The sequence below is a fragment of the Hevea brasiliensis genome, chromosome 6 (genome assembly GCF_030052815.1).
Source record: "Hevea brasiliensis isolate MT/VB/25A 57/8 chromosome 6, ASM3005281v1, whole genome shotgun sequence".
Lineage (NCBI taxonomy): Eukaryota > Viridiplantae > Streptophyta > Magnoliopsida > Malpighiales > Euphorbiaceae > Hevea > Hevea brasiliensis.
The window spans coordinates 63,795,060-63,814,055 of NC_079498.1; the positions used below are offsets into that span (position 1 = coordinate 63,795,060).

Genomic DNA, 18,996 nt, shown 5'->3' on the forward strand with positions numbered 1-18,996 from the left:
CCAAATTTACAACTGTTAGCAGAGGATAGTGAATTGTTTGAAAATCTAGAGAGATATAGGAGATTGCTAGTAAAATTGAACTACATTACAGTCACTCGTCTTGACATTGCTTATGCCGTTAGTGTGGTAAGTCAGTTTATGTCTTCCCCAACTGTTGCTCATTGGGAAGCCTTGGGACAAATCTTGTGTTATCTGAAAAGCGCTCCAAGAAGAGGTTTGTTATATGGTAATCATAGGCATTTGAATGTTGAATGTTTTTCAGATGCCGACTGAGCTGGATCTAAGGTTGACAGGAGGTCAACTACTGGATATTGCATTTTTGTTGAAGGAAATTTAATGTCTTGGAGAGGCAAGAAGCGGAATGTAGTTTCTCGATCTAGTACTGAATCGGAATACAGGGCCATGGCACAATCAGTATGTGAGGTAATGTGGATACTTCAATTACTAGATGAGACAGGTTTTAAGACCTCCCTGCCTGCGAAATTGTGGTGTGATAATCAAGCTGCTCTCCATATTGTTTCTAATCCGGTGTTTCATGAGAGAACCAAACATATTGAGATTGATTGTCACTTTGTTCGTGAAAAGATTCAACAACAGATCATCTCAACAGGATACATCAAAACTGGAGAGCAGTTAGGAGATATTTTCACAAAAATTCTGAATGGAGCTAGGATTGACTACATTTGTAACAAGTTAGGCATGATTAACATCTATACTCCAACTTAAGGGGGAGTGTTATGGAAAGTCTATCACTATATTATTTCTATGTATATTTTGTATTCTGTATTCTTATTTAGGATTTCTTCCTAATTAGTAGAACACAATTATAGGAATCAATTGTATATATATACCCATGTACAGATTTGTTGCAGTCTTGTAAGTAAAATAACACAACCATTAAAGTTATAGAGGTGTCACACGCGTGCACACATGCATGAATATTCATAATTATGTACATATGTATGCTTCTATTCAGCGTGCAACTTCAGATAAGTATACAAGCAGCTTGTAGCAAGCCTTTAACTGCTATTATTAGGATGTAAATTATGAAGGATAACCTCATTATGGATTTGCCCTACAAGAGGCCCGTCTTTGAGTTCAAGATTTGGGATCAAGAACTTAATTGCATCTGCCCGCTGAAGATTCTCTAAGCAATTGGGGTCAGTTGACAGATTATTTATACAGTTGAGTGTCTGTAAAATAATAAAAAAGCAGCGAGATTAGATAATCCATTTCATTTGTAAGTAGAGACAGCAAGAGAACCACTTAGACAAAGCTTTAGAATAAGGCTGATAGAAACATTCTTGGGTACCTTCAAAAGAATAGGTGGCTCAATTCTATTGAACATCTGAAAGAGACGGTTAAGCAAGCTTTGGCTACACATATAGGATTTTACAGTTGTATCTGCTTGAGAAAACTCAAGCAGAAGGTCTGCCACCTTTTCCAGGTAATCCCTAGCAACATCAGCATTCACTGTTGATACCATGTGGGAAAGTAATCCAGACGATGTTGCGCTCCCCGGTCTAGCATTCAGAATACCTGAACCAGACAGTACACCTGATGTTGTTTGAGATGCAATACCAGATGTGGAAGCAGCTCCATCGTTAGATGCCTGCGTTCCCGGTTTTTTGTTTACTGTCTTATGTGAAGATCTAGGTGTAGAGTCTAGATTTCCGTTTTCTCTTCCACGCCCTGTTACCTCTGTAAAAAATGCAGCAAGATAATCAGACTGTAGAAATGAGAAATATAAACTAAATTTCAAGCAGAGGTGCAAATGCGAAGCAAGAGAAAAATTATCATAAAAAATTCCCCAAATTAGACTTAAAACTCCTTTCTGTGTTTTTACTACCAACAAAGACTTTCATTAGACCATGAAGGACAGTCATATGCTGAAAAAGCTCAACAAAATACTCTTATTCTAGAGGATGCTTATCACATTCTTCAAAAGTATGTTCCAAGAAAAGCCATTCCAATTTCTAATGGTAAACAGTTACCTGCAAATTCTGCCATCAAAAAATCTAATTCACCATTGGTTTTCTTTTCAACAGATGCATGTAATAGAGGCAAAATACTTTCATGTCTCTCCAGCCCTGAGATGTGGCGAACATACTCCAACTGACCAGAAAAATGCTTGGAAGGTGGTTCTTTTTCCAACAAGCTTAGAAGAGGTCGAACTTGCTCTGGCTGAGTGGACATCATAGTAGGAAGACCATTAGATGCACTTTCAATCAATTTTGGTGGCCTATCAGTAGATATCCTATTAGTGGAACCAGCAACTCGCTGCTGTCGAACATCAATTTCTGCTCGAGATGAATCAACTTTCCATCGTTCTAGGTTGTCTCGCTCTTTGGAAGCAGTTGCTGAAGACTCTTTGGCAGCTATATTTCCAGCTTTTTCTAAAGCAGCTGAAGTTTCCAGTGCTGCATTGCTAGACTGAGGTCTGTCAGTATCTGGCAAAATGCATCTAGAATCAGGTTGAATGACATCCATCCTTTGCGAATGTGAAGTAGAGGCACGAGAAGGTTCTTGTGTGCCAGTTGACATGGGATGCTCCATCACTCCATGCCTAGCCTTAAGGACTTCCGGCTGTTCAGATGCTGAAAGCGATGCCTCACTCTGAATAAAAATAGGATGATTCAGATCCAATGGACCAGAACGTGGTCGTTGAACTGAACCATCAAGTGGAAATCCAGTTCCAACTGATATAGAAGCTAGCCTAGTTGCCTCATTCAAACTATAAAGTGTATTGATAAGCCTCAACAATATTCCATTTTTTGCAGCTATGCGACAGAAATCATTTCTTGGGGTAGATCTCTGAAGCTTAAAGACCTGCCACATGCCATCAATAGCCAGATGAACCATTTCCCTGTATATGCAGAGCAGAACAAGTTGAATCAGTAAGACCAGCCATTTTGTAATTTGCATCGCACATAATACTCAATGCTAATTTATCATGCAAGTATTTTTCATTAGTTATAAAAACACTAAACATATTCTACCAAAATGATACGCATTTTCAATAATTTAATAATATTTTTTATATATAATCTACTTATATATGACATTGAATCATTGACAACTGAATGAAAGATAACTAAAATTTTACATTAAAGAATTATTAGAAAATATTTATATCCAAATAGAAAATTTTACAAACACTAAATTACCAATTTCATTGAGACTTGGTGTACTCTGTATCATTGTATGAAATGATGTGAAATCACAAGACTAGCTTCGATTGAGATTCAAACAGTAGATGCTCTAACAAAAATTGGAGGAGGAAAGTGAAAGTTCAATATTATGAGTATTCGCAAATTTACAGATTTTTTGTATTATCACTACACCGTTAGTGATTATTTGAGTTTTTCATTTATAAAAATAATTGACACATTTTTTATACATCATTAAATCTCACATCTAGTATGTCCTGTTTGATGAAAGTTTATAACTTATACGAGTAAAAGTTGCCAAAAAGGCTAAGGCAGAGTTGTTATTATGATATTCACTATTGCAAATTTGCAATAGTTACAAAAACCAAAATTTCTGAACTCCTACAAAGACTAGTTATAGTTACACATGATTGTGTATATTTTCTATGGGTTATAATGAACATGATAATTAATTTGGAAAGATAAATAAAATTATAACATCAGTTTAACATTAGAATCATTCTATTTTTTTTTTCATTTTGTCTAAGATAACAAATAATTTGTACTATCGAAATGCAATAATCAGATAAAGAAAAACTCAAATATAAATAATGGGTTATTTCTTTCTTTGTTTTATCTATTTATAATATAATTAAAAAAAAATTATATGGTATTGAAATTGAAAGTAGAACATCTCTGAGTGCCCGTTTGGGTGCACAAATGAAAGTAAACTTTTAAGTTTTCAACTGATAACTTGAGGGATGTGGGGAACATAACTTATGAAATAGTTTTTAAAAGTCAGGAATTGATAATTATAACTATACGCTGCAAGCAGAGATTTCCAACTACTAGCTTTTAACTTTTTTAATCATCGGCTGACTGGCAATTGATCACTAATATTTTACTGTTGACCACTGATTGCCAAGCGCACAAACAGATCTCAACTCTTTAAATCATGTTTTATATATTTATCTTTTTTCTAATCAAAGGGTTCAAACAATAAAAAAATGTCAATTAAAAATGATTTTAATAGTGAATTAAAATCATTTTTAATTGACATGTTTTTATTGTTTGAACCCTTGATTAAAAAAAAAAGAGATATATATATATATATATATATATATATATATAAAGGTAGGTTTTTTAAGTGCTACCCATGGAATATGATAGCCTTTTACCATTTGAAAAAAGAAAATGCAAAACAAAATAAGTTGTACAAAAATGCAATACAAAATGGGGCATTAAGCCCTTTTTATATAGGTACAGAAAATTATTTCAATCATTCTACTGTTTCAAGAATAAAAATTAAATACTATAAAATTCACAACTAATAAGAAGTAGAAAAATGTATTATTAATACTTGATTTTAATAGTTATAGGTGATAGAATATATCAAGCATAATAATATAAATAGTGTCAATCTATAACTAATCAACATTTGAAGATAATTACCAGGCACATATACAGTTTTTATAATTGACAAAATTCTAACTACAAATTAAATGATCCACATTTTACTTGAATCTTCAGCCAAAAGGAAATTTAAGGGCATTTTAGTGAAACAGAAAGTTAAAAATCAATATTTTGTTCATAAAATACAAGTATATTTGGTTGGACATTTTTGTCTATAGAATGTTCCAGCAATATAACTCCTTAGCCGGTCCCAAGCCCGGATAAAGGAGGAGGCTTGCAGTAAGTGACAACCAGCGTAAAAATTTCGTCACACCTCATGATCCGGATTCAAATGCTATAAACGTTAGAACACCCTCTACTTACGACACGTTACATCGGAGCCCGGGTGTGGTGCCAATTGAGGATAAGTTGAGAGAAGTAAGCTTGAGGTGGTTTGGTCATGTGAATCGTAGACATACGGAGGCTCCAGTTAAACAAGCAGAGCACATTAGGTTAGAGGATAGAAAGAAAAGAAGGGATAGACCTAAACTTACTTGGAGGAAAGTAATACAATATGACCTAGAAGCATTACACATTTCTGAGGATTTACTCGTTTAAAGTGGAGAAAGAGAATCCATATAGCCGACCCCACATTTTTTAGATAAAGGCTTAGTTGAGTTGAGTTGAGTTGAGTTAATGTTCCAGCAACATCCAAACTTCATAACATAACTCAATTCAACTCTACTAAGCTTTTATCCCAAAAATTTATTTGGGTCGGCTATATGGATATTTTTTCTCCACTTTAAACGATTTTGGGTTTAAATCCTCGGAAATGTGTAATGCTTCTTGGTCAACATCCAGACTCCATATGTATCGTAAATATCATAAAGAGAGAATTACAAGGATAATATCATGTCATGACTGACATGAATAATGGAAAATGTAATGACTAAACCATAAGCCACAAAGTGGCAACCTTGGATATGCATGCCGTCACTTATGATATTACTTCCATACTATAAACAGAGACCTCTAGACCTCGCTTCAAAGTATCATCATGGGGATGGCAATGGATCTGGATGGGGAAGGCTTCACCATTTCCACCCTACCCTGTAAGAAATCCGGGGCGAGGCAAAAGGTGCAACAATCCCCATTTTATTTCTCCTAATTTTATAAATTTAATCATATATTTATATATTGTCATAAAATGTTATATGCACATGTATTAAAATTTGAATACCATTGGTTAAATTTAAAAAAGAAAGAATAGCATTATGTAATAAATTGTTCCTTTTTGAAGATAAAATGTTTGTTCATAAAAACGCAAATCATATATATATATATATATATATATATATATATATATATATATATATATATATATATATATTTGTTGGGGAAAATCAGGTTAGGCTAGGGCAGAGTGGCATAATCCCATCCACCCACTCCATAACTACCGTTGGTTTTGGCAAGGATTTGATTCAGGGTAGGGCTCAGATTCCACGTCAAAGTGGGGTAAAATTGCCATCTCACACATCACATGGAAGCACCACTAATGCATATTCTTTCTGTGCAGGAAATTTAGGTAATTTAGGCGCATTATTACTCATCTTCAATAAATTAATTTGTTTATGATGAGAATCAAGCTACATCCACGCCAAAGCATTTCATCCAAGGTCCAATTACTAGAGCTAGAGCTAAATCACTTCAGAATTTAATTTGTGAAATCTTAAGGAGCAAGGATTATAAGCTGGAATGGCATGAAGAAAATCATAAATGATTAAATTTGGTGAAAATTAAGCTTGGAAGTGACCAGGTGTCATGTGGAGCATTAGGTTACATGGAATAACCTGTGGACATGCATGCACCAGATCCAACCCATGTACATGCATCTGCTAGCACCTTTTTGAAGGAATATTCCTTGCTGTTATAACCACCTCTCTTTTTGGACTTAAATGCCCTTATTTTCTGTTGTATTAAATTTGCTTTTTGTTGGGAGTTTTTAGTCTTTTCATAGATTAATTTTTGTTTAGACTTAAAGCTCCTTACAGCTGTTACTAAAGTAGGGATATTTTTGTCTTTAGCTTTGAAGCCAAGAGACTATAAATACAAGTGTAATGAGAGAGTGGAGGACACACTTTGAATATTAATGAAAGATTGTTTCTGCTCCATTAGTGAGTAAATTGGCTGTTGCCTTTGTTCTTGTGAAGCTCATTAACTTGCTGAGATTTCTATCTTACAAGATTTAATGTGCATAATATTCTTGATTTATTCATTCTCCATATGAATTAGGTCAAGAATCCCATTTCTGATATTTTCTTTGAATTACACAGCAATCTGATTGTGCTGATTCAAAGAATCAAATTCATACATCTTGATTTGGTGCTTTCCATATTATTCCTTTAATTCTTGAATGTGGGTTTTCAAGTTACCAATTACTTGAGGGTTCACATCAGTTTTGATATCAGAGCAAAGGGACGTCCAAACAAGGTAGATTCTCTATTTGCTTCTTATTCTTTGTGTTTGTTACCTTTTTCATATTTGCTGTTTGGCTCTAGTTCCATATTTGTTTCTTCTTCTTCATCTTGCTAAACCTTGTTTTGCTTCTTATTGTGTTTCTATTATTCACATTTTTGTTCATCGTATGCTTGACCGAAATTGGCTCTTGGGGTTTAGTATGACCTGTTTGTTTAAAAATTTGTTTTGTTGCGTTTGTCTTATGGTTTTGGGTTAATCAAGCCAAAGCCATTACTCTAGCTATCCATCTTACTTCCTTCATTTTGATATCAAGCATGAGAGATTATTTGGGTCATTGAGTTCAACTTACCTATTTGGCCTGAAACTGTACCAGCATTATTTGGGTGTATTTAAGACGTTGGGTGTAAATTTTGGGAGTTGTTTGATGTTGTTTGCCTGCTGAACCAAAATTTTGCGGCAGATCCGATCAAATTAAGTTCACATAACAAATAGACCCAGAAATTCCTGAAAATTTACAGAGTGTTTATACCCCACTTCAGTAGTTTCCAAATTAAATTTCAGCTTAAAATTCAATCATTTGAGTAGGGAACCAAAATTTTGCGGCAAAATTGATCAAAATAAGTTCACATAGCAAATATGCCCAGAAATTTCTAAAAATTTACCGGGTGTTTATACCCCATTTCAATAGTTCCCAAATTAAATTTCAGCTTAAAATTCATCCATTTGTGTGGGGTACCAAAATTTTGCGGCAGACCCAATCAAATTAAGTTCACATAGCAAATCAGCCCGGAAATTCCTGAAAATTTACAAGTTGTTTTTGCCACATTTGAGCTGTTCTCAAATTAAATCTCAGCTCAAAATTTAACCGTTTGTGTGGGGAACAAAAATTTTGCGGCAGACACGATTAAATTTGGTTTACAAGGTAAACCTGTCAAGAAAAGCATGAAATTCTAGCAACAATTAGTCAATACTGGTTTGAATTTGCCTATTCAATTTCAGATCAAAATACACTCGTTTGCCTGGTGATCCTAAATTTATGCAATTCTTGGTGTATTGTGTGAACTGCTGGTAATTGTGATAAGTTGGTGGCAAACTTGGATATTTAAACTTGATATATCTACTTTAGGTTGTCTCTTTTCCAGCTTACTACTCTTTTATTTTGGTGTCTTCTTTCTTGATTTCTTATTGCATTACATTTCCATACTTGAGCTTTTCTCTTCTTGACTTCTTGAGTCACATTATTGCTTTCTTGATTACTCATTCTGATCCGTCACGTTCAAGAATTTTATTGTGTGTTAAATTTTTGTGAGTACAGTCTTAGTTTGAGTTACTTGAGTAATAAGAACTTGTGGACATAGCCAAGAGAGGTAAAAGGCACAAAGCGGTGAATTCATAAGAGGGGAAAAGCCTTGTTGAGTTAAACACGAGTGGAGCGTCCCCTGTTAAGTGTAAACACGTAAGGGAGTGAGTGAGGTGTTTTCTTTACACTAACCATTTTCTTGCAGGTCTGAAAACATGTCTAGAAGGGGTGATGGTAGTGAGGGGGAAGGTGAAAATCCATTCTACATGCATGCAGTCAGACAGCAATTTGAAAGAATGAATGTTGTGTGCAATGGAATCATAGATAAATTGGAAAGATTGGAGCAAAGAGATAGGCAAAATGAGAGAAGGCCAAACAGGAGGGATCTTGGACCTCCAGTAGTTGAATCTGATGAAGATGAGGTTGATAACTATGATTATGAGGTTGAAAGACCTAGGAAGGGTAGGTATGAGAGGAGCTGAAGATAAGAGGGATAGGGATAGGAGGATAAAAAGAGAGAGAAATAGGGTAGATGACAATATCAAAAGTATTAAAATGAGCATCCCTTCTTTCCAAGGGAAAAATGATCCGGATGTGTATCTAGAATGGGAAAGGAAGGTAGAAGCTGTGTTTGATTGTCATCACTATTCAGAGGAGAAGAAAGTAAAGTTAGCAGCAGTAGAATTTACTGATTATGCTTTGGTATGGTGGGATCAAGTGCTGATTAGTAGAAGGAGAAATTATGAGCAATCAATTGCAACCTGGGGTGAGATGAAAACTATAATGAGGAAGAGATTTGTTCCTAATCATTACTATAGAGAGCTACATCAGAGGTTACAAAGATTGACTCAAGGTTCTAAAAGTGTTGAAGATTATCATAAAGAAATGGAAATTGCTATGATTAGAGCAAATGTGGAGGAGAATAGAGAAGCCACCATGGCTAGATTCTTGAATGGGCTAAACAAGGAGATTGCTCGTATTGTTGAGTTACATCACTATGTTGAGTTGGAAGATATTGTCCACATGGCTATGAAGGTAGAAAGGCAACTTAAAAACAAGTCAAAATTTGGAGGAAATGCAGGTACTTCTTCATCTTGGAAGTCTAACTGGAAGAAGGAGGATAGGGAAAAGACTGTTAGCAAATATAAGAAAAATGAGGAAAAGGAAAAGAAGGTGGAGAAGAAATTTGTAGAGAGTAAAGGAAAGGAGGTTGCAACTACTACCCGAAATAGAGATGTGAAGTGTTTTAGGTGTTTGGGCAGTGGACACATAGCTTCTCAATGCCCTAACAAGAGAGCCATGGTCATGAGAGAAAATGGTGAGATAGAAACGGAGGAAATTGTGAGTGATTCCACATCTTCAGGGGAGGAGGATGCGGAGGTAGAATATGCTGCTGAAGGAAGTGCTCTAGTGATTATGAGAGCATTAAATACTCAAGTAAAGGAGGATGTTGGTGATGAATTGCAAAGAGAAACAATTTTCCATACGAGGTGTCTTATCCAAGACAAAGCATGTAGTGTCATCATTGATGGGGGAAGTTGTACCAATGTTGCTAGTACTATTTTGGTGCAGAGATTAGGGTTGAGGACTTTGAAACACCCTAGACCCTATAAATTGCAGTGGTTGAATGAATGCGGTGAGGTGAAAGTAACAAAACGAGTGCTGATTTCCTTTGCAATAGGAAAGTATCAAGATAAGGTTATGTGTGACGTGGTTCCAATGCAAGCTGGCCATTTATTACTTGGCCGACCATGGCAATTTGATAGAAAGGTGATCCACGATGGGTATAAAAATAGGTATTCTTTTGAAATGAATGGAAGGAAAATCATTTTGGCACCTACGACACCAAAACAGATTTATGAAGACCAAACAAGGCTTAAGCAAGCAATGGGTGAGGTAAAATCAAGAGTGGCCGAAAAGAGAGCAGAGAAGAAAAGAAGGAGTGAAAAGAAATTGATTGAAAATGTTGTGAGTGAGCAAGACAACGGTGGTTGTGAGGAAAGAAAAGAGAGTAAAGAAAACATTCCAAGAGTGCTTGAAAAAGGTGAAACTTCAGCACAAAAGGAGAGTTGTGCGGAAAGAGGGGAGAGAAAATTAAGCTTGTATGCTAAAGGAAGAGATGTGAAGAATGCCATGTTTGCCAACAAGTAAATGTTATTAATTGTGTTTAAGGACTCTTGTTTATCCACATCTGACCTTGACCCCAATTTGCCTAGTGTTGTTGTCTCCCTTTTGCAGGAATATGAGGATGTGTTACCTGAGGAGATGCCAACTGGATTACCACCTATTCGAGGGATTGAGCACCAGATTGATTTTGTACCTGGAGCAGTTATTCCCAACCGTCCAGCCTATAGAACTAATCCTGAAGAAACCAAAGAATTACAAAGGCAAGTTGAGGAATTGCTAGCTAAGGGTTACGTGAGAGAAAGTATGAGCCCTTGTGTTGTACCCGTCCTTTTGGTACCAAAGAAAGATGGCACATGGGCGCATGTGTGTGGATTGTAGGGCGGTCCACAAAATCACTGTAAAGTATCGCCACCCTATACCTAGATTGGATGACATGTTGGATGAACTTTGTGGTGCTTGTGTTTTTACCAAAATTGACTTGAAAAGCGGATATCATCAAATTCGCATGAAAGTAGGTGATGAATGGAAGACTGCATTTAAAACAAAGCATGAACTATATGAATGGTTAGTGATGCCTTTTGGGCTAACTAATGCTCCTTGCACTTTTATGAGATTGATGAATCATGTGTTGCGTGCTTTTATTGGAAAATTTATTGTTGTTTATTTTGATGATATATTGGTTTACGGTAGAGACATGAATGAACATATGCATCATTTAAGAGCTGTATTCGATATGTTAAGAAAGGAAAAATTATATGCTAACTTGAAGAAATATTCATTTTGCATGGAAAAGGTTGTCTTTTTAGGATTTGTCATTAGTGCTAATGGTGTTGAAGTTGATGATGAAAAAATTAGAGCTATTAAAGACTGGCCCATTCCAAAGTCTGCATATGAAGTACGTAGTTTTCATGGACTAGCCAGTTTCTATAGAAGATTTATTAAGAATTTCAGTACCATTGCAGCACCATTGAATGATCTTGTCAAAAAGAATGTTAATTTTGTTTGGGAACAGAAACAAGATGATGCTTTTCACAAAATTAAAGACATGTTATGTTCCGCTCCTGTGTTGGCTTTACCTGATTTTTCTAAGACTTTTGAGATTGAGTGTGACGCATCAAGAATAGGTATTGGAGCCATTTTAATACAGGATAAGAGACCAATAGCATACTTTAGTGAGAAGCTTAATGGAGCAGCTTTGAACTATTCTACATATGACAGAGTTGTGTGCATTGGTACATGCCTTGGAAACGTGGCAACATTACCTTTGGCCAAAGCAATTTATCATCCACACAGATCATGAGTCATTGAAGCATATCAAGGGGCAAAATAAGTTGAGTAGGCGTCATGCAAAATGGGTTGAGTTCCTTGAGACCTTCCCATATGTGATTCAATACAAACATGGGAAAGAAAATGTGGTTGCTGATGCCTTATCTCGAAGGTATAACCTTCTTGCCCTTCTTGATGCAAAGTTATTGGGATTCGAACATGTGAAAGAATTATATGCTGAAGATGATGACTTTGCTATAGTGTATGCAGCTTGTGAAAAGAATGCTTTTGAGAAGTTTTATAGGCATGATGGATATTTGTTTAGAGAAAATAGATTGTGTGTGCCTAAGAGTTCCATGCGTGAATTACTTGTGAATGAGCCTCATGCTGGTGGATTAATGGGTCATTTTGGTGTTGCCAAAACTTTATATGTGTTGAAGGAACATTTTTATTGGCCGAATATGAAAAGAGATGTTGAAAGAGTATGTGTTAGATGCGTTGTGTGCGCTAAGGCTAAATCTAGAGTTTTGCCACAAGGTTTGTATACACCTTTGCCTACCCCTTGTGATCCTTGGGTTCATTTGTCTATGGATTTTGTGTTGGGATTACCTAGGTCTAAACAAGACCATGATTCAATTTTTGTTGTTGTTAACAGGTTTTCAAAAATGGCACATTTTATTCCATGCCATAAAACTAATGATGCTACAAATGTTGCAAATTTATTCTTTAGAGATATTGTTAGGTTGCATGGCATACCTAAGAGTTTAGTTAATGATAGGGATGTTAAATTCCTTAGTCACTTTTGGAAGGTTTTGTGGGGAAAATTGGGCACCAAGTTGTTATTTTCCACCACTTGTCACCCACAAACCGATGGTCAAACTGAAGTAGTAAATAGGACACTAACTACTCTTTTGCGTGCTGTGGTTAAGCAAAATTTGAAGTCATGGGAAGATTGCATTCCACTTGTTGAATTTGCATACAATAGAAATGTGCATTCTTCTACTGGCTATTCTCCATTTGAAATTGTGTATGGTTTCAATCCTTCAACTCCTTTGGATCTTTTACCTTTGCCTGTGAACGAGCTTGCTAGTTTAGATGGAAAAAGAAAAGCAGAATTGGTGAAGAAAATCCATGAACAAGCCAAGCTTCAAATTGAAAAGAAAAATGAAAAATATGCTAGTCAAGCCAACAAAGGAAGGAAGAAAGTCACATTTCAACCCGGAGATTGGGTGTGGGTTCACTTGCGCAAAAAAAGGTTTCCCTCTCGAAGGAAATCAAAATTACAACCAAGATGTGATGGACCTTTCCAAGTGCTGACCAAAATTAATGATAATGCCTACAAAATAAACTTGCCCAGTGAGTATAATGTCAGTGCCACCTTCAATGTTGCTGATTTATCTCCTTGTGTTGATGCAGGAACAGATTCGAGGAAGAATCCTTTTGAAGCGGAGGGGAATGATGAGAATCAAGCTACATCCACGCCAAAAGATTTCATCCAAGGTCCAATTACTAGAGCTAGAGCTAAATCACTTCAGAATTTAATTTGTGAAATCTTAAGGAGCAAGGATTATAAGCTGGAATGGCATGAATAAAATTATAAAGGATTAAATTTGATGAAAATTAAGCTTGGAAGTGACCAGGTGTCATGTGGAGCATTAGGTTACATGGAATAACCTGTAGACATGCATGCACCAGATCCAACCCATGTACATGCATCTGCTGGCACTTTTTTGAAGGAATATTCCTTGCTGTTATAACCACCTCTCTTTTTGGACTTAAATGCCCTTATTTTCTGCTGTGTTAAATTTGCTTTTTGTTGGGAGTTTTTAGTCTTTTGATAGATTAATTTTTGTTTGGACTTAAAGCTCCTTGCAACTGTTACTAAAGTAGGGATATTTTTGTCTTTACCTTTGAAGCCAAGAGACTATAAATACAAGTGTAATGAGAGAGTGGAGGACACACTTTGAATATTAATAAAAGATTGTTCTGCTCCATTAGTAAGTAAATTGTCTGTTGCCTTTGTTCTTGTGAAGCTCATTAACTTGCTGAGATTTCTATCTTGCAAGGTTTAATGTGCATAATATTCTTGGTTTATTCATTCTCCATATGAATTAGGTCAAGAATCTCATTTCTGATATTTTCTTTGAATTACACAGCAATCTGATTGTGCTGGTTCAAAGAATCAAATTCATACATCTTGGTTTGGTGCTTTCCATATTGTTCCTTTAATTCTTGAATGTGGGTTTTCAAGTTACCAATTACTTGAGGGTTCATATCAGTTTTGTACAGTTAAAAAAATTGCAAAAGAAGAAAATTGCTAAAACAATTCAAACGAAACTCATCAGTTCCATTTTACACATTGGGAAGCATATCATTCATAACATGCAACAAATAGGCTTATTCCCTTGCATCAACTACCATTTTAAAAGAAAGTACAATACCAAAGTTCTAAAACATAACTAGTCCATTATAAAGCACAAACCTGTATTTTGCGTAATCAGCCTCTAGAAAGCCCACCAAAACAGGTATTCCACGGCACACAATAAACATTTGCAACGTCAAGTGGCTACACACAAACATCATCATTCTCAGTTCTAATACTTTCCAAAAGAAATCAGTGGTAAGAATTATAATGAAATGAGAAATCTCTACCTTGATTGACAAAGCTGCTGCAAGAAATAGGCTGCCTGCATCCGAACTTCCCGGGGACGATCAGGTCCGGCAAAGCTCATGACTACTGGTATCTGTCATTGAACTTCAACAATAAATAGAATGGGATAGGAATTGAAACAATATTTTAATCCATACCCTGTGAAAAGGATGTGGAAAAAAAAAGGGAAAGAGATCGAGAGAGAAGCAGAAATAAAGGGAAAATAGTCTGAAGAACCAAATAAGAAGCAAGAAACCAAGACATCCAAATATCCAATACCTTAGTTCAGTAAAAAAATGTAAATACATACAAGTTCATTTGTTTATGTTAATGTATCAACAAACTCAAACTTAACAAATCACCAAGAAGAAATATTGAACAACAGTAGCTCAGTTCATTTTGTCTCATACCTATGCTAGATCAAAGTTATCAAAAAGCTCACTGCTGATTGCTCACAAAAGCCCTGAATACAAATTGTTATTTTTGTTATCCCACATTGAATTAAAAGTAAAATAAGAATGACCAGTAGTGTTCATGGATAAGATCAGCCAGGTTGAACATGAAATGCTAGCCCAAACTGTCTACCACAGTTTGTGAATCATTAGAACCGCAACCGGAAATCTTTGACAGGTTAGATGGGTCCATTGACCCAAAATGGGTTGCACTTAGTCTTGTATAAGATTTTCGAAATGAAAATATAAATTATGAAAATTTAAATTTTCAACTATTTAATCTAAAAAATTCAACAAGATAACCCAAAAAAAATTACCAATTCAATTAGTAAAAATCTATATAGAGTTCACTAGAATATCTCCAATGCATTCGATGTCATAAAAACAACATATATATATATATATATATATATAGAGAGAGAGAGAGAGAGAGAGAGAGAGAGAGAGAGAGAGAGAGAGTAAATCTCAACAAAACTATTAATTAAGGCAAAATTAGAGGAGGGAGATTGGAGTAAATTAGCTTAGATTATTCTCTCAAGCCTTTTAATAAGGGAGTTAAATACTAGGCCAATAGAGGAGGGAGATTGGAGTAAATTAGCTTAGATTATTCTCTCAAGCCTTTTAAGGGAGTTAAATACTAGGCCAATTGGATAAAAAAAAAATTCCATAACTTTTAGGCTTTTCACAGTTGGAGCCAATTTTTTTTTTTTTTTCTTTTGGTCTTATAGCCAAACTTAATTAGTTGTCATAATTATAGCCAAAGGGATTATATTAAATTTGAGAAAGTAACGGTAAATTACAATATAGTCCCTGAAGTTTTATTTGATTAACAAAATAGTTTATTGGTTTAAACTTTATATTTAAATATTTTTTATTTATTATATAAAATATATTTAAAATATAAATATATCTTATATTTATTTTTAATTGAAATTTTATACTAAAAAATAATTTTATTTATTAAAATATATTTAATATAATAAAGAATTCAAAAATTGCATAATAATAAAGTATTCAGAAAATAATTACACTATAAATTTTTTTTTCCAATTGTCAATTACACAAAGTAAGCACATTATAATAAAACAATTATTAAAGTTACAGACCAAGCATAGACCATATAATTAATCATAAAAAAATTGTCCATAATTTTGTAAATAAAAATAGCAGATAATCTTTCTAAAATCATATTATTTACCATTTTAGAAAGATAAATATACTAGACAATAAATTGATTACTAGAAAAAAAAAATGGCGTATTGACAAATGGAAAAGAATTTTACAGTTTAAATTAATGAACTTTATGTTATGGAAAGTCAATCACTATGTTATGAAAAGTCAATCACTATATTATTTCTCTGTATATTCTGTATTCTGTATTCCTATTTAGGATTTCTTATTTAGGATTTCTTCCTAATTAGTAGAACACAATTATAGAAATCAATTGTATATATATATACCTATGTACAGATTAATTGAAATTAATGAGAATCATCTCTTTCTACTCATCTCTTTCTACATGGTATCAAAGCAGGTCATCAATCTAGGGTGACTATTTGTTCTCACTACTCAGCTCAGGAGAGACCTTGGCCGCTGACCAGCCGTTTCAACCCCGATCAACATCGCCGGCGTCGCCTCAAACCCCATTTGCACCACTGTGTACTGTTGCCTGATCCAGTATACCATTAAAGGACTCCTGAGGTTTGGCTCTCAGATCCTATTTCGGTATTTGCTTGATTTGTGATTTTGGGTTATTTTGCTGCTATAAGCACTTTGGATTAGCGTTTCAGTTAGTTTTCTTTGTCTCAACAAATGGCAAACAATAAGAATGTTATTTCTGATGTGATTCCGGTGATAACTAAGGTCACGGAACACAAACTTAATGGTTCGAATTACCTGGAGTGGAGTAAGACTGTTAGGGTCTATTTGCGTAGCATTGATAAGAATGATCACCTTACTAAAGATCCACCCACCGATGATACACGACAAACTTGGCTAAGGGAGGATGCTCAGTTGTTTTTGCAGCTTCGGAACTCGATTCATAGTGAGGTAATTAGTTTAATTAATCACTGTGAATTTGTTAAGGAATTGATGGATTACTTAGATTTTCTGTATTCTGATAAAGGGAATATCTACCGTATTTATGATGTTTGTAAGGCATTCTACCGTGCTGAGAAAGAGGATAAGTCTCTCATGGCTTATTTTATGGATTTTAAACGGGTATATGAGGAACTTAAATGTATTGTTGCCTTTTAGTCCTGATGTGAAAGTTCAGCAGGCCCAACGGGAGCAACTAGCTGTTATGAGTTTTTTTGCAGGCCTTCCTTCAGAGTATGAGACTGCTAAATCTCAGATTCTCTCCAATTCTGAGATTTCCTCTTTGCATGAAACGTTCACACGGGTCCTTCGTATAGAGAGTACTCAATCTTCACAGCCTGCCAGTAGTGCTCTTATTAGCCGTAATCCAAATGGACAACAAGGTAATAGAAGAGGAAGTAGAGGAGGAATTACAGGCAACAGAAGTAATCAGCGTAATGGAGAGGCTAGTTCTAATCAGGACTCAAGAGGAGTCATTTGTTATTATTGTCATGAGCCTAGCCATACAAAATATAATTGTTCGCAACTTCAGAGGAAAAATCAGCGATCACAAATGGCAAATATGATAGCAGAGAATTCTACCGTATCTTCCTCTGAGAAAACTATTTTGTTATATGCAGACGATTTTGCACAATTTTCCCAGTATCAGGCATCTCTAAAGCCTACCAGTTCCCCTGTCACTGCGATCGCTGAGTCAGATAAATCCACTACATGCCTTGTGTCTCCTTCATCCAAATGGGTTATTGATTCTGGTGCGACAGATCACATAACAGGTAATTCTAGTCTTCTGTATTGTGTCTACCAAAATTCTCTTTTAATCTACTTTCTGTTAGTAAACTTACTCGTACCTTAAATTGTTCTGTTTCCTTTTTTCCTTACCAGTGTTTGTTTCAGGATCTTACGACGAAGCAGATTATTGGTAGAGGACGCGAGTCAGGTGGTCTCTACATTCTGGAAAATCATGTACCGCGGTCGCTTGTTTGCTCCAGTACCTTAACACCTCTTGAAGCTCATTGTAGATTGGGTCATCCTTCTTTGTATACCATGAAGAAGCTGTGTCCTCAATTTCAGTCTTTATCAGTACTAGAATGTGAGTCGTGTCAGTTTGCAAAACATCATCGTTTGCCTTCTGTGTCTAGAGTCAATAAACGGGCTTCATCCCCTTTTGAGTTAGTTCATTCTGATGTTTGAGGTCCTTGTTCTGTTATATCTAAAACTGGATTTCGTTATTTTGTTACTTTTGTTGATGATTACTCTCGTGTTACCTGGTTATATTTAATGAAGAATCATTATGAGTTGTTTTCTATCTTTTGTGCCTTTTCTAATAAAATCAAAACTCAATTTAATATTTCTGTGCGCATATTAAGAAGTGACAATGCCAAAGAATACTTTTCAAAGACAATTTCAAATTTTTACATGACACAAAATGGCATTCTTCATCAGTCTTCCTGTGTGGATACCCCATCCCAAAATGGCGTGACCGAAAGAAAAAATCTCATCTTCTTGAGGTAACTCGTGCTCTTCTTTTTCAGATGAAAGTACCTACACACTTTTGGGCGGATGCAGTTTCTACGGCATATTTTTTGATCAATCGTATGCCGTCTTCTGTCCTTAATGGGGATATTCCTTATACTACTTTGTTTCCTACAAAATCCTTATTCCCTATTGAACCCCGTATTTTTGTTGTACCTGTTTTGTGCATGATATTCGTCCACAGGTTACTAAATTGGATTCAAAATCTCTCAAATGTGTCTTCCTTGGGTACTCCCGGCTCCAAAAAGGGTACCGTTGTTTCTCTCCTACTCTTAATCGTTATCTTGTTTCTGCAGATGTCACATTTTTTGAGTCCACTCCATTTTTCCCTCCATCATCTGTGTATGAGAGTCAGGGGGAGGAGGATGATCTCTTAATATATACTGTCCAACCAATGTCTAGTCCTCTCCCACAGCCTGTTCCTTCTGTCTCTAGACCTACTCGACCTCCCGTTGTTCATGTTTATTCTAGGAGATTGGAGATTCCTGACTCAGATCCTACACCAGCTACTTCGTTGGGAGATCCTGCACCTCATCCGATCATGATTCTGAT

The 18,996-nt window shown here is 35.4% G+C and overlaps 1 protein-coding gene across 2 annotated transcripts in view; it reads right to left on the minus strand.

The window, feature by feature from the left end:
* LOC110664197 (MAP3K epsilon protein kinase 1) overlaps positions 1–18,996 on the minus strand; it is a 56,134-nt gene that overhangs the window by 8,662 nt on the left and 28,476 nt on the right. For both annotated transcript variants that reach the window (XM_021823773.2, XM_021823772.2), the window contains exons 17-21: positions 14,365–14,456; positions 14,195–14,278; positions 1,995–2,866; positions 1,313–1,701; positions 1,059–1,193 (exon numbers count right to left, since the gene is read on the minus strand). In XM_021823773.2, the coding sequence (XP_021679465.2) occupies positions 1,059–1,193; positions 1,313–1,701; positions 1,995–2,866; positions 14,195–14,278; positions 14,365–14,456 (1,572 nt within the window). The remainder of the gene's footprint in view (positions 1–1,058; positions 1,194–1,312; positions 1,702–1,994; positions 2,867–14,194; positions 14,279–14,364; positions 14,457–18,996) is intronic.